General features: G+C 57.1%; 1 protein-coding gene and 1 non-coding gene across 2 annotated transcripts in view; both read left to right on the top strand.

The window, feature by feature from the left end:
- Positions 1 to 16,146, top strand: part of VAC14 (Vac14 homolog (S. cerevisiae)) — a 71,198-nt gene that overhangs the window by 14,272 nt on the left and 40,780 nt on the right. Inside the window, exons 10-12 of the mRNA XM_009883267.1 lie at positions 999 to 1,059; positions 7,678 to 7,822; positions 8,121 to 8,186. Coding sequence (XP_009881569.1) covers positions 999 to 1,059; positions 7,678 to 7,822; positions 8,121 to 8,186 — 272 coding nt within the window. The remainder of the gene's footprint in view (positions 1 to 998; positions 1,060 to 7,677; positions 7,823 to 8,120; positions 8,187 to 16,146) is intronic.
- On the top strand, positions 21 to 91 carry TRNAG-GCC. The gene has a single exon. It is a non-coding gene; the product is annotated as a tRNA-Gly (tRNA).

The following is a 16,146-nucleotide window of genomic DNA, read 5'->3' on the forward strand; positions in this document are numbered from 1 at the left end:
CGCAGGCAGCACATAGGGCAGCATTGGTGGTTCAGTGGTAGAATTCTCGCCTGCCACGCGGGAGGCCCGGGTTCGATTCCCGGCCAATGCAGCAGCTTTTTTTTGGAAGGGATAGAGGGGAAAAATGTAGCACAGCAGCGAAACATTTTCTTTTTTTTATTCCTTATTTGTCCCGAGAATACCTCCTTTTATTAAAATCCATTGCGGAAGAGCTTTAAAACATCAACAGAAAGTTGAATTGCTTTACTCTCTCCCCCTTTGGGGTCAGGCGGTGCCTGGAAGAGGGCAGGATGGGATGGACCTGCGGATGGATCTGCGATGCCTTTGCATCTCAGACTCTCAGCTGTGCTCCCGGGGCCGTGCTGATGTGGCAGTGCCGCTCTGTGTGCGAGTAGAGGCAGTTGGCACAAGGGGGCATGAAGAGTCAAGTTTATCCTGCCGTGCTTTGTCACCGTGCCTGAAAGCCCCGGTTTTAGCAGGGAGCGGAGGTCGGAAAGCTGTTTGGGTTCGCTTGGTTTCCACGTGGGGCCACGCCGTGGGAGAACCAGCCGGGTGGAGGTGTCCTGGGTTGGATTCAGCCTTTCCTCTGCTTGTGTGGTATCTCTGGGTGTTGACATCTGGACGATGGAGGGCAGCTCTGCAGTCCTGAGCTCCTTCTTTAAGAATGGTTGAAACCATCAGAAGGACGTCTCTGGGTCTCCTCCTCTGTAACGGAGACCCAGTTTGGGGCAGAGGTCTGCAGCTGTACCACCTGCATTTTGCTGAGTAGGCGCAGTCCTGCACCACCTTTGTCCAGTGCCTTTAGTGGTGGAGAAGAGCTTGACAAGGGGCGTAGAAAGCTCACTGCACGCAGAAGAGATCCTCGGGGTCCCCAGACCGTCAAACGATGGCTGGGGTGATGTCTCTGCAGAAGGTCACGCAGCTCTCCAGCCTCCCAGTCCTGCTCCCCGCCTTCCATGCCACCCCACCAACTGGGCCTCCTTTTTATCCGCCCCCAGGTTCTCTGGACGCGTCCGGTGACTCCAACATCAGCAACAGCAGCGTCTTCACAGTAACCAGGTAGGGTCTGTTTGCTGCTTCAGAGGGGCTTGAGAAGAAGGGAAGGCTTTTGGGGTTACGGAGCATTACACAGATGCTGACAAAGCTGTGGGGAAGGATGGTCTGGGCTGGAAAGCAGCTGGGGTCTACTGGGTCACAGTGGGATGGGTGACTGGGGATGCTCTAGGAGTCGACTGCTTCTCTGGTGCGATTTTATGGTAAACTTTATGGTAAGCTGAGGTGTTTGCCCTCCCCAGGAGACCTCACTAAGCTGCCCCGGGGAGGTCTGGTGCGGCAGCTAGTGTCTGTGCACTTGGAGTTCTGCGCCTCGCCTGTCTTCAAGCCCCCATGGCTGGACACTTTGGCTAAAAGATAGGATGAAGGTGTGGAGAAGATGGATGGTTGTCTTGGTCACAAGGCCAAAATAGGAGGCATTTGGTCCCCTCCTGCCTTTGGAGAGGAACGGTGGCAGAGGAACAGCGGTGTGCTGGTCTGCCAGAGGTGCAGAGACCTCCCGAGGAGGCGGTACGTGAACCGCCCAGGGCTGACAGAAGAGCTTGGAGAGCGCTGACCCTTCTTCTGGGCACGGTGCTGTGGGGCTGCCCCCGGGGCTGCACCGTCCAGCTCCAGCTACCGGAGAGGTGAGGGGTCCCTGCAGCATCCCCCACCACCCCGTCCCCCCCCGCCAGCCTTGCGTGGCGTTAGTCAGCCCCGCACCCGCAGAGAGCAGCTCCGTGCCCAGCACGATCTCTCCCAAGATCTCATCGAAACCATCTCTCCCGCCAAGACCTTTCTTCCCATCCAGCCGTCGGTGAAGCTGGGGAGAAATCCAGCCGCTCTTGGAACGCGTCTTTCCTTTCCTCCTGCGGTTCCTTTCCTCGGAGGTCGTGACTTCCAACGCGTTTCTTGTGCTGATGCATATATTTATTTCTTGTTGTGGTCCCCGAAATAGGATGGGTGACTCTAGGTGTATCCCACCAGCGATGCCGACATGTGATGATGCCCATCATAACGCATCCCAGAGCACTGCAGGCGTCGGCTTTTCAGGTTGATGCTCTGTACCCCTCCGGTCCTTTTTTGCAGCTCCTTCAATGCCCAAAAACTTCCCGGTCTTAATGATGCCCTTAATTTTTTTCCTCTCTTGAAAATGCAGATCTCGGGATTTGTGCCTGGATTTTGTTTTATGGTTAAGTGGTTTTCCCCTACTTTCCTGCGATTGCCGCGTCCCGGTCCCGCTCGGCCCTTAAAGTTTAGCAGGTGCAGAAGGGGATGTGCGTAGGGCTGAAATTGGGAAGGGGAAGGAAAAGGAGAGGTGTGAAGTCAGGAGGACAAGTGATAAGTGTTGTGCTGAAGAGCTGGCGCCTGGAGGAGAGGGGGAGTGACGACCCAAGGGGGACAGAAGCAGGGAGAGCTGCAGTGCTTTGGTCACGGCGTCACCGCGAGCCAGGAGGAGGACGGCTGCCAGATCCCCAAGCGCTGGGGAAAAGCATCCGGGACGGCAGGCGAGACCTTTCGTGTCTCTGATTTTACAGAAGGACTCATTCTGGAGCCCTCCGAAGCCCTTCTAAACAGGAGGTGCCGGGTTTTACCCTGGAGTCTACCTGCCCTGAAGCCCGTTTCTCCGTCCTGTGTGATCTCGCCACTTGGCCCAGCGTCGGGACCTGGAAGAGTTTTCACTGTGACACACGCTGTGAGGGTCCGGCGTGGGGTTGGAGGGCCGGACGTGACCGACAGCAGCCCTGGACGTCTGCCCGGTGCTCCATCCATCGTGCCGGGGAGCAGGCGGCAGCCTGCACGCTGAATGCCCACTGGGTGTCGAGACAGGACCGCGGGAGACCCGTTGCGATGCTTTGAAAAGCTGGAAAGCCTGCGAACGGAGGAAGTGGCAGCTGCCTTTTAACGATGAAGTCACTCTTTGCTTGTGTTTTTGTTCGGTTTCCCCCTTTCCCCTCCCCTCCCCCTGCTTCCCCCAGTCTCCCCCCGGCGAGCGAGTGATGGAGCGTGGCCCGGCGCCAGGCGTCCAGCTCTCACGCCCCCTTCTCCTGCCCTCCCCGTGCCGTCTGCGGCGAAAGGACCTGGGTCTGCAGGGGCGGAGGAGCTCACGGCCCCCCGAGCGTCTGCGGAGGGACGTCTTCCATGAAGATGCCATCCAAGAAGATGACGAGGTGGGACTGCTCCAGAGACGGATGCTGGGCACGTTCCTATGGCCACCAACTGATATGCACACCCCTCTGCCCTGCTCCTCAGACGTGCTGTTGGCCATCCAAAAATGCTTCCAGGATAACTGCCAGCTTCACTCGGAGGGAGCTTCTTGGTGGCATTCCCTAGGAAATGGGGATTGTGGCTGTGCCGAGACAGAAAGTGTCTCCTGGGAGAGCTTGGTTGCGTGGGGCTGGAGGGGTTGCGGGGCTCTCCGCTTTCACCTTCTGCAAAAACCAGCACTGGAAGCGGCCCAGCCCAGTGTTTCAGAGGTGCTGGAGCCTTCCTCTGGCCCAGCTGACCCCACCGATGCCGCGACCGCCGGCGCAAGCCCGGCTCAGGAAGGGGAGGTGGCTGGAGCGGAGCCTGGGCTTCCTTCCGTCGGTCTGAGCCGCTGCAGGAGAAGATGCAGCCGTCTGTCCTGCGTCGGTGGACCAAACCAGCTGGAAAGTGACTTTCAGGCTCTCGTAACCGCATCAGTGTTTCCATACGAGACCTGGATGGTTTGGGACAACTTCCTAACCGTGCTGCGGGGCGGACGGGCAGGCATGGCTGCCCGGGGTGGGATGCACGGCAGTTGGACACAGGTGATGGGACCACGGTCCTTCACCAAACCAGCTAAGGGATGTGGGAGATCCCAAAGAGCCTTTGCGGTCCTTCCTGATGTGAAGGTGGGCTTCTGGTTTTGGGTGGTGTTCAGCAACACACGGACACGTAAAGCTGCTTGTTGTTCTGCCGAAAGGGCAAGCGGCTGCCACGTGGCTGAACTGCAGGAGGCTGCGTTTAAACCGGACTTTTAAGCGTGGTAGTTAAGGCTTAGTACGAAGCTAAAATTGCTGCTGCTTGTCTCGTGCTGGGAGTCGCCGTAGCCCCGTGCCCAGAGCCCACCGTGCGCCTCGGGGGTGCAGCCAGTGAGCTGGGGAGCTCAGCGAGGTGATGAACGCTTGGGTGGAGGGTAGGGATGGTGCCGGGTGCCCTGTGGCACCCAAGGGACGGTTGGCTGAAGGCACCATGATGGCTGGTTTTGAGCTCCTGCACCCAGCCTGCCTCGGAGTCCCCTTCTCCGGTGGGCTCATCTGGTGGAGTCTGCCTCGCTGCAGCTTTCGGGTGCAAGGTGTCCTCCTGGGGAGGCTTCTCCTGGCCACCTTCTCCAGCCTGGAGCGAGGAGATGGGTTCCCTTCACCGGTCCCACCGCGCCGTTGAGTGGATGAGCTGAAGGTGGGAGACCTTGGGCACACAGCCCCAACCCAACGGCTTTTGCGGTGACCTACAGCCCGTCGGATGCCTCTGCCCAGACCTTAGCCTCATCGGTTCGCCGGGAGAGCGGCTCACGCTGGTGCTGCGGGCACTTCCAGTCCTGGGAAACCGCAGGAAGGAGAAGGAAGCCAAGAGCGCCGAAACGAGAGCGATGGAGGATGAGAAAGCGACAGCTTGTGGGGACCAGTAGCGGAGAGGAGCTATTTACCTCCTGGCCGCTGGCTCGAGCCCGTTGAGCGGCACAGCTGCCAGCCCGTATGGGAGCTGCCCTTGTGACTTGGACCACAATGAAAGAACCTGGATATTTCCACCCTTGGCAAGGCCGCTTAAAGGCTAGAGCTCGGCCTAGACCTTAACCTTCTCTGAAAAAACGGGGTCAGGAAAGCAGCTGGGCCAGGCGGGAGGCCAGGAGGGAGATGACAGCTCAGGCGTTGGCAGAGAAAAGGCGACCGCTGAGGAAGAGAGATGGCAGAAGCCCTTGAAGAAAGGGGAGAGAGGAGAAAATGAGTTGATTAAGGGACGTGGGGTCAAAAACATCGCTGCGGGTTGAACGCAGTGGGGAAAGCACGCTCCGTTCCCCTGCTCCAGGATGCTTTCTGAGGTGGGGGGACGTGCCGGGGCGTGGGGCTCCTGCCCCACCACTCAACTTGAGCACTGGGAACCAGTACCCAGAGGTGAGACCCTGGTGCAGCCCTCATCATTGCTCAATTCACCCTAAAAAACACGTTCTGCCCATCACAGGCGAACCACGGAGGCGGTGCCAGGGCCGCGTTCATCCTCCCGGAGGAGAATCTGGGGTAGTGGGTTAGATGGAAGCGATCGCATCTGACATCTGCCCTGCCGCAGATGCCAGCGCTGGGAGCCGGCGTGACGAGCCCGGAGGATCGCATTAACTCAATGCCATTACTGCCGCTCCCGCTCCGCGCTGCCCGGGGATTAAGGAGAGCCGGGACGAGATGCAGAGGAGTGTGGTCGGCGGGAGATGTTTTAGCCCAATTTAGCGGTGGTACATGGCGCGGTTGGGGTCTGGCTGACTGGAGGTGAGCCCGGCGCTGCCAACCCACCTCCTGGGGTCCGCTCGGGTGGATTTTGAGTTGAGCCACCCGAGGCTGCGCCCGCAGCCCGCTCCCCCCCACCGGGTTCTGCATCACCGGGGAAGGGGTTTTCACCAGAAGCTTTGGCACAAAGCCAGGCTGGAAGTGGTTTGTTGCCGGGCTGGAAGCAGTCCAGCATCCTCCTCTCTAACAACGCCACCCCGTGTCCTCCCCGCCTGCCTCGCGGCGAAGCAGAGCTGGTGGATGTGACAGCGGCGAGGCCACCTCCGAACTGGGCGTCTTCATACGCCGCTTGTTTGTGCCATCCTTTTGGCCGCTTCCCTTTGAAAACGCATTACCCTGAGGGTTTGGTTGGTTCCCCCTCCCCTCCCCATCCTGCACAGGCGATGCGTATTTTGGCGTGGAGATGTAATCGGGTCAAGGATTTGTGTCCTTCTTCCACATGCCGGGTGGGTGGTGGGCTGCGCCGCTGCAGCAGGAGCGGGTTCTGCAGGAGAAGCAGATCCGGGACTGGTTCAGACTGGTTTTCATCGCCTGGGATGCCGCTCCCTTGGACATCCTCTCCCAAACTCCCCCTGCTCTGGGTCCCTCCTTCCACTGGGTTCCGCGCATCTGAGCGTTTGGCTCTCGGCGGTCGTTCGCAACATCAAAGCGCAACTTAGCCCGACTGGAAATGCGATTTGCGGACCCCGGCGTCTGTTACGTGACGCAGATGAAGCAGGCAGATATCTGCAGGGCTGCGAGGCGCCACGGCCTCCTCGGTCTCGCCCATACAACCATTGTCCTGGGTAAGATCGAATCCTGTTAAGCAGCAGCTCTACTTGCGAATTAAACCATGAGAAATCTGCCCCTCAGGATTTCTTATCAAACGAGATGCAGAGCAGCTCTGCGCGTACCGGAAAAAAATCGGCAAGTGTCTGGTCCAGCCTTGAATAATTCAGTAGATTGGGTAGGACAGGAGTGATTTAGCTCTTCAATGCAGCTATCTCTTGGACGTGTGCTTCAGTCATCTCAAGTCCTGTCATCTCTCCTTAACCTGGTCTCCTGGGACAGGCGCTTCCCACCTCCTTGCTGTTGAGGAGGTGGGAAACCATCAGGTAGACTTCCAGAATCACAAACAGGACAAAAAAACATCGGAACAAGACCTCTTCTGTGTTGGGATCTCCTGACCCAAAGCAGGTCCCGACTATTTGGGGAAAAACTGGGGAATTTTTCACCATAGTAAGAGCTAAGGGTCTGCAGGTTGTGGGTGTTACAAAAGAGGTGATGTCCTCGTGGACTAAGGGAGTTGTTTGCTTTCATCCCTGGGTGATGACGGAGAGCTAGCCTCATCTTTTAGGATGGCTTTTGGGAAACAAGATGATGTTCTCAAGGCAGCCTTGTAGAATCCCAAAACCACTGTCAGGCGGGGCACCATCCGCAGTCCTCGGGACGAGTCCGCTGGGATTAGTGGAAACTGGATGTCCTCTCCTGGTTGAGTGTCCCTGACAAGTGGAGTTTGAGGACGTGTGCGTTGATGTTCTCTGGAGACGTTTGAGCTGGCCAAACTCGAGTTGGATTCTGAATGTGTTTTATGGATCTTTATTCTTCAAACCCCAAACCTGGTGACTGCAATACGCACCAGGTTCTCAGCACAGCCGTGGTAGTGGCTTCGCGTAGCACAGTGTCTCTTCACGCACAGGTACTGGCTGCTTCAGGAAAGTGGTAAACCATAAAGCCTGGAAGATTGCTGTTGTTTCCAGAGCAAGTTTTTGGTGTGTTGCTATGTTTCTCGTTGCGCTTCCCCATCTCGTAATGCCAGCCAGAAGCTGCCTATGCCCTATGGGCCAACCTGGCCATGCCCAGCCATGACTACACAGGCTTGCAAGTCTGGAGCTTGCTTCCTGGCTGTCTTGAAGACTTGAGCACAGTTCTTGGGTTTGCCGTGAGCAGATCTGGGTGCGCAGAAGAAGAAATATGGGTGGCCAGGCTGAGTGGGGCAGGAGTGGGCTCAAGGGGACAGTTGAGGTTTCATAGGGGTTGAGCTGAGATGTTTGATGCAGCCTCTGGTGTGTTGTAGACCTCCCCACCGTCGGAGGGGTGAGTTGGACATTACAGCACTGAAGCAGCCTCTTTCCTTTCCATGCAGCTCCGAGAGGATCCAGGTGACCCTGAACCTGGATGGAATAGTTCAGGTGCTGGACTGTCACCTTCATGACACGTCCATTGGGATGATGACCAGAATTGCAGTCCTGAAGTGGCTCTACCACTTGTACATCAAGACTCCTCGTAAGGTAGGTCAGGGACTCGACTTGTGTGCCTACTGCTTCCTCCACGCGACTGAGCTCGTCCCCTCCCAGCTTGCTCCTTGCCTTTGAACGGGCTGTAATTATCTTGGTAGCATCGCAACCAAGCGTCCACCTGCCTTTTCGGAGAAGGCTTTGGCTGCCGGATACCCAGCAGCTTAAGGAAGAAGAGCTGAGGTGGAAAACACCGGTGAAGCTTTTGGCAGCCTCCCTAGGGGCGAGGGGTCCCGTGGCAGGGGGGGACTGCAGCCTGTAGGACTGAAGCCTTCCGTCTTTCTGGTTCTAGATGTTCCGACACACCGACAGCCTCTTCCCCATCTTGCTGCGGACCCTCTCAGACGAGTCGGATGAGGTGAGTGCCGCAGCTGCTGCAGGAGTCCTCCTGAAAGCTTACTGTCTCCACATCTAGCTGGGCTTTGGATTTTTTGGGTTGAACAGAGGGGTTTTGTGAGGCTCGGCCAGTCTTGGCACAGGGGGCAGTGTTAAACCTGTTGGCTAAACTGAAGAAGACCCAATGCAGAGCTCGCAGGTCAGGCTGGTGTGTTTGGGACCTTCTGTCTGTATAAACCGTCTCCATCTGTAAGAGTTGGGTAATGGCTTTGAACTAAAAGAGGGGGGATTTAGACTAGAAATTTTTTACAGTGAGAGTGGTGAAACCCTGTCCCGGGTTGGCCCGAGAAGTGGGAGATGCCCCATCCCTGGAAACATTCAAGGTCAGGTTGGACGGGGCTCTGAGCAACCTGGTCTAGCTGAAGATGTCCCTGCTTATGGCAGGAGGGATGGACTAGATGGCCTTTAAAGGTTCCTTCCAACCCAAACCATTCTGCGATTCTATTCTACGATCCTTCAAAGCCAACTCCTAAAAATCCTTCTTTTTTTTTTTTGCCTGCCTGGGGAGCCAGCTGGGCCTTCAGGTCCCAGAGCTGATGTCTTCCCCATGGAGTTGGGTCGTGGTCATCTAGGTCCTTGGCGAGTGGGAATTCGGGTGCCTTGCGAGGGGGATCGTGTCTGGCTGGTGCTGCAGAATCCGTGTCACGAGGCAGTTGAGCAACACCCACCACGAGCAGGGCAGCAGCAGCCTTGCCTGGTGGGGCTGCAGGAGATGCCCATGAGCTTCTTCTCCGCCCCGGGCATCACTCAGGCCCATGCAGTTTGAGCTCCAGGCCGCACTTCTTTCTTTAGCCCCTTCCAGCATCCTCCAACTCAGAAATGAGATGTACCTCATAGCCTGTGCCAACGCGCTTTGGGGACATGTGCCCCGAGCCCCCTGGGCTATGGGTGGGAGGTTCCTGGCTAGCCGGTGGCCTTCTCTGCGTCGCCTTTGCCGGGGCGCCAGCTTGGCTGGGAACCGCTCGCCTTGGACGTGAGCAAGAAAGGCAGCTGTGAGTGAGCCAGCTCGCTCTGCCTCTGTGCTCCTGCCCACTCCTGCCTGCTCTTTGCCCACCCAGTGCAGTGCTCTTCATCTCCCCAACTTCTCCCTTCCCCAGACGCTGCACCGTTTCCCCTGTTTCCTTATCTTTCTTCCTCACCCCTCTTCTCCCACTGCGGTCATCTCCATTTTGGCTTCTTCTCCCTTTCTCCGTCGCACCCCGCAGCCTTTCTGGTGCTCGGGAGGGGGGACGGCAGTTTGGGCACAGAGCTGCCCCCCGTTTCCGGCAGCGCTTCTGCCATCAGCCCCATGGATCCCTCTTACCCAGAGCTGCCGATGATCCCGGCTGGGGTGGTTTTTTTGGAGGAATAAGCGAGCGAGGGACCGACTGCGCGGCCGTTTTCCATACCCCGCTGCTCACCGCGCAAACCTGTCCCCAAAGAAGTCCCCAAAGCGCACATCTGCCTTCGCAACGCTCTAGAAAGCCTGCGTCTTTGCAGATAGCCTCTCCGGCTTGGCAAGGGATCGCAGTGTGAGTCATGTCGCAATTACACTGCTTATTAATATTTGAAAAAAAGGAGAGGAAAAAAAAAAAAAAGCAGCGAAGAAAGGACCCTGGTGATGCGTTTCCTCCATGTGACAGAACTGGGGATGGCTCAAAAGTAATTTTAAGCTGATTTATTTAATCCTGTCTTCCATTTATCTAAATGTTTGGAGGTTGGGGTTGGTGGTGTGTGTGTTTTTGGGGTGTGTTTTGTTTTTTTTTTTTTTGTAAGGAAATCCATAGACGAGTCGATCCATTAAAGGCCACTGCTCAGCTGGCTCCCAACCAGATTCGCTGCGCTCTGCAGAGGAAATAGAAACGACCGAAATAATAGGGGAGGGGTTTGAGCTGGGCATTTTGGGGGGGACGACGAGGACAGGTTGAGCTAGCTAACCCGCAGTGTCACTGCCTGGTAGAGAAGGGGACGCGGGGTGACTGCAGGGTCCGGTATTTGCGTGCGCCTTTGTGTTATCCTGCAGCGGATGGAGATCCCCAGAAGCTCGAGATCCCCAGAAGCTCTTGCCCGGGGATCGCGGGTCCCCTGTGCGCTTCCCCATCGCTCCTCCCAGGGGGAAACACCTCTCGCGCCGCTTTCCAGGTAGTGCTGCGTGCGTTGTGTGGCGCAGCGCAGGGTGTACATGTGTTTTCAGGAGGGGGTTTTTTTTGCTGTTTTCATCCTGCCACGCTGCCGGCCCCGAGGGAACCCGGCTGGGCGGCGCTGCCGGTACCATCCTTCATCCTAGGAAGGCTGAGCATCCTTTTGCGGTGCCTGCAGAGCCCCCGCGCCCGTGGGCAGTTTGGAGGCTGGCTGGCGCTCTCCTGAAGCCGTCCTGGAGTGCTTTTTTTTCTCCCTAGCTCATCACCAACGGAGAATCCGGCTTTTGGAGGGTCAGTGCGAAGTCAGGGCTCTGCATCAGATCGCAACCCCGTTCTCAGGCACCTTATTTTTAAGGTCTGGCCTTGCTCAGCTGCTCCAGATCCCTGCGCGTTTGCCGTAAGTAACCAAGCCCAGAGGAAGGAGAGGCGGGTGCTGGATGGAGCTGGATCCGTGCCCTCGAAGTTGTCACGCCTGGTTTTATCGTTCAAGCAGCGCGGAACCGGGGCAGGTGTCTCCTGGTGCATCTGCGGCGCCCCGAGTCATCTCTGCCTTCTCTCCCCTTCCTACCCAGTTCCTCTGCACCAGTAAGGGAACGGTCGAGGCACCTAGTTAAGATTCACAAAGGCGGCAGGCAGAGAAGTTGGAGCGGAGCTGAAGCAAGCGATTCCCTTTGATATGTAGACAAGTCAGGACACAGGATTCCTGGCTGTCAGATGCTGTAGTGCTGCACTGCGTCACCCCGTGCCGGTTCCCGTGCTTCCCCGGCAGGGAGATGCTCCATCCCACATTTGAGACCTGGTTTTTGAAGGCAGACTTTAATAGCCCTGGTTAAAATTTGATGTTGCTTTAAAAAAATAAAAAAAAAACAAACTTCCTTACAGCTCCAAGACTTAAGAGGATCCTGCCGGGAATGGGGTTTTTCTGCACAAACTGCTCCTTTCGCCGGCGCGGGTCTCGCGGCCCTGATGCCTGGTTTGAGAATTGATGTTAGGAAAGGTGAAAAGTCAAAGCCCGAGCGCCCTTTGGGAGCAGCGGGTTGGACCTTTCCACCCGCAGGTAAAAAGCGCCACTGCTGGTGGGCACTGCTGAAAGGAAGAGCTGCTCTTCGGGTTGTCCCCTTCGGCAAACTCCAGGTGCCAAAGCAGCTTCTGATGTAGCCGCACGGTTCCCTGGGTCCTTCCCGGCTGGACCCGGGTGCTGAGCTCAGGTGGACGCACCAGGCGGTTGAGGGCATTGCTGAGACAACCGTGAAGCGGTGACGCTGCTGGTTTTCTTTCTCGGCTTTGTTTTCCTTTCTCCGGCTCCCAAGTGGAGTTGTTTCTTTATGACTGAACACGTTCCTGTTTGCTTATCTGCCCCTCTCGATCTCACTGGGGGCTGGAAGTTGTGCCGAGACTTTTGCGTCTGACTCATGCGGGAATGACGCATGAGGTGGAGCCGGCGTCTGATGTGAAGCAGGATAGATGGTGTCTGATGTGAAGCAGGATAGACGGTGTCTGATGTGAAGCGGGATAGACGCCGGCTTCCTCCTCAACTCCACTAATATGAAAACCTACCTGCCTTTGCGCAGCGGCCAGGCAAGGCTTTGAATCCAGCGAGATGATCCCAATGGTTTCGGAGCTTGCTGTTTGCAGCTGTATCTCCTAGAGCATCCTTAGAAGTCTCCTCCTGGCTCTGGATGAGAGTTGGTACCTTTTTGTAGAGGAGGTTAGCTGAGCTTGGGCTACCACTGCCTGTAGAGGTGGAGATGGACTTGAACATCTGCGTGACCTTCAAACCAACTTCTCCATGATGAACTGAAACGTTTTGCCTTCCTCCTGGGTTTCCAGTATTAAACTAGGAGAGGAGGAACCCCAGGCATGGTGGCACGCTGGTATTCATCTCTCCTTTGCCGTTAACTCCTACACCCCTCCTGCGCATCCCACTGTGGCACCACCGGTTTTCAGCGCCCAGATCTCTGCCCCGCTCTCCAAGCTGGGCTGTCATGCTAAATCCTGGCGAGCTGCTGCCATCGCGCCCCGTTCCCAGCACAACGGAGCTGAACAACAGCGTGTGCCAATGCGAAGAGCCGTCTTAGCGGAGTTTTGGTTTGGAGCTTTGCGCCGTTGGTTTTAGAGCCGTTGCGCTCCAGCTCCCGGCCTTTCATTCACCGCGGCTGAAATAATAGCGGCCCCATGCAAAGCAGAGGGGGGAAACTAAAGACTGCAAAGAGGATAACTCTTATGTACGTCTGCTTGGCTTTTTTTTTTTTTTTTTTTTTTTTTTTTGTGGTGGTGGTAGAGCTTCTCTGGAGAGAGACTCAAAGATAGAAAGTACCAAAGCGGAGAGGCTGCTCTTTTCAAGAGTGAAGTTAGACTGAGGGTGAGCTTGGGGCTGAAATGATGGGGTACAGAGAGAGGTATATAATTTCAGTTGGGCGGTGGAAAACGTGGTCAGCCCTGCTTGCCATCTGTGGAAGCGGCCCCTGAGCAGAAGTCTTAAAGCGGGGTGGGGTGGTGCTTTCTCCGAGGACTGGAGGCATCGTAAAGGCACCGGGTTGAAAGATAATCTGTGCACTGCACTGTGCAGGAATAGGAAATTTCTTGGGGGGAGCGCGATCCATAGGGAGCTTCTTGACTCAGCACTGGTTGCGGACCCTAATTGCATGGGTTGTGGCTATACGCATATACGGCTTATCTATATACGGAACAACTGGTGGCAAAGTGGCAGTCTGGGCTCAAGGACAGTTTCCAGAAGGTTCCTGTAGCGTTCCTGGGTGAAATCATGGAGCAGACCGCAGAAAACCTGTCTGCCGCCGAGGACTGGCAATCCCTGTGCCGGGGAGGCGGCTCGCGACTGGACCAGGGTGGGATGAAGGTGTAGGATGCGGGATTTGGCGAGTGTGGCTTCGGGTGCTCCTTGGGGCGCAGGAGGAGGTGCCGGATGGGAGACAGGGCAGCAAATAAAAGCAAAGCCTTTGCCTGTCATGAGCTGTGGGACTCTGGGTGCTGAATTGGAAGGGGTTGCAGGCAGCCTTCTCCCCGCGGTGTGGTCCACAGGGATGCTCCAGGGCACCTCCAGCTTCCTCTGGCCCCATCCCACCTTCCTTCCCTGCCCTCTAAAGCGGGAAGAAACACCTCCTTGGCATCCCGCCCTGCGCCTGGCATCAGGTGGCGTGCTGAGCTCCCGCTACGCTAATTAAACACGTCTAAAGAGGTGCTCTGAGCTGTGCCGGCGCTCGTGCTCCTGCCGGCTCGGGGTGCACCGTTTCGGGTGATCGCGGCCGTATTCCCAACCAAGTGACCGTCCCCTGCTGCCGGCTGGTATTCGCTGCTGCTGTCAGCGTGCGTGAGCGGAATTTGCCCTGGGGGAGGAGAGGAGAAGCCCCCAGCCCCGCTGCCTTCCCTCTGCTCCCAGTCCCCGACCGGCCGCAGGCTGAAATCTGGTGGCTGTAAAGGGGTGGGGGAGAAAAAAAGGAGGAAAAAAAAAACAAAAAAAAGGAAGGTCTTTACAAGATCAGAGGATAAAAGTCTGAAAAGAGGGCTGGTTAAATTGGTGTGGGAAGATTAATAGTGGTTTTTCTTTTCTTTTTCTGTCTTTAAAGCTGGTGGAGATGGAGGGGACACACACACACACGCAAGTTTGCTTTTCACACCGTGTGCGTCTGGGGCTCGGCCAGGATCGCTGCTGGCCGCTCTTGGCTCCGGGACTGCCTGCCCGTGCTCGCCTCCCCTCCCCTGGCTCCGGCTAAAAGGTTTGGAGGGAGGAAAGGGGAAAAAAAAAATATATATAAAACAAGTGAAGCCCTCTGGGGAAGCCTCGGTGTGCGCTGCGGCAGTGAGGAGCTGCGGTGGAGTGGTGGGAGCAGGAGGGAAGCACCCAGGAGCATCCTCATCTTTCCTGGTCCCCACCGCGTCGCTCCTCCACCTCCCTGCCTTGCCAGGTCTGGGAATGCCGTGGGGTTTTCCACAGCCTTCCTGATCCTGGTCCCCTTTGAAGAAGTGCTTTGCAGTCCTTAACCTTCCCCTTCTCCATCTTGGGTGGCATCTTGCTTCAGCCGGATTCTCATCTTCTCCTTGGGGAGGTTAACCTCGTTCCTTGTTTCACCGCCCTGGGGCATCCCAGGCTGCCCGGGAGCACCTCCCGGTTGCCCGCAGGAATTTGAATCTTCTAACTTCTTTTCTAAAACCCACAACTTTTCCACAAATGCCAGCAAGGACAACATTTTCAGGAGCTCAGTCCCCATCCTTGCCATCGTGTGTGCTCCAGGAGCTGCTGCCCCGGTGTCCCGGTAGCCGGCGTGTGCTGCAGGGTGCAAAGTCTCGCTCCCGCAGCGGATTCGGGGTCACCTCCCCATCCTCTACCAGGGCCACCTCAGCATTTTGGCGGGGGGCAAAGTCCTCCCCGGGAGCATCGAGGCGACGCTTTGCATGCAGGAGGTGCGTCCGTGCCCCACGCGCCGTTCGGGGGCTGCTTTTCCCCTGCGCCAGCAGAGCCGCTCTCGGCTCCGCTCAACCAGAACAGGCGGCAAATTAACCTGACCTAGATCTGGAGAAGCCAGAGAGACCGCCGGGTTTTGTGTGCCCTCGAAATCTGCGCTCTGGAGGCGATACAGGGAGAAATCACGTCTCTTCCCAGGGAGGAGAAATAACTGCTTATTTATAACGGCTTATTTATAACTGTCTGATAACCCGCTCCTCGAGGAAAGAGCTCGCCCTCCTTCGTGCTGCTCTTCATCCCCGTGCTGGGAACGGCTGGCGGCGTCGGCCAGGTCTCCCATCCTTCATGATGCTCCTTCCAATTCGCGTTAACCCAACCCTACGCTCGCCCGGAGCGGGAGCACACTGCCCTACATCCCATCGCTGATGGGAAACCTTCACGGAAATCCCTTTTGGGGCGGGAAAAGGTCCTCGGTGGCTGTTCCTCTGGGCTGGCCGTGGGGACCGTGCCCTGGCCCGGGGGCTGGGAACGGCTCCGCCCTTCTGCTCCGGCACTGTCGGGTCCGACGGTCGCTCAGCTCCTTGACGGATGGGACCGGCTCACTCCTGGCGCAGCCGGCCCGTTGCCATGGCAATGGCAGGATATTGCTTTCTTTACAGCCTCCTCGCTCGCACAAAGCCAGCCGCTGGCTCCAGCTTTGCTCAGCGCGGGGATGTGCGGCGCATACCAAGAGCTCCTGGCTTTCCTCCGTCCCCAGCTGGGAACCCGCTCCGGAGCATGCGGGGAAGAAGCAGCAGGAGCCGGAGCTCCCTGCCTCTTTCCCACGGCTGGAAAACCCCAGGTCTTCACAGATGGCTGCGCCTCCTCTTCTTCTTCCAGGTGTTCCTGCACCCGTTCCTCCTGTTTCTTATTTCCTCTGTATTTTTCATTTGGAAAACAAACAGCGCGGGCTGGTGTTTACATTTTCTGCCTGTGACCAATGTGGCTGCCTTGGGGAGACACTTCTTAACCTCTCCAAAACTTGAGAAGTCCAGCCATGCCCTTAGCGGTGATGGTCACAGCTCCCCAGGCAGTCTGGCCAGAGCATCCCAAGCCCAAGCAGCATCTCAGAGCTGGGGCTCGGCACGCAGCTCTGGGAGGTTCATAGAGTCATAGAATGGTTTGGGTTGGAAGGGACCTTTAAGAACATCCAGTCCCACCCCCCTGCCCTGGGCAGGGACACCTCCCACCAGCCCAGGTTGCTCCAAGCCCCGTCCAACCTGGCCTTGAACACCTCCAGGGATGGGGCAGCCACAGCTTCTCTGAGCAACCTGCCCCAGGGGCTCACCACCCTCAGTCAAGAATTTCTTCCTCAGATCTCATCTCAATCTCCCCTCTTCCAG

Source organism: Charadrius vociferus, unplaced genomic scaffold, assembly GCF_000708025.1.
Source record: "Charadrius vociferus isolate BGI_N301 unplaced genomic scaffold, ASM70802v2 scaffold964, whole genome shotgun sequence".
Classification (NCBI taxonomy): domain Eukaryota; kingdom Metazoa; phylum Chordata; class Aves; order Charadriiformes; family Charadriidae; genus Charadrius; species Charadrius vociferus.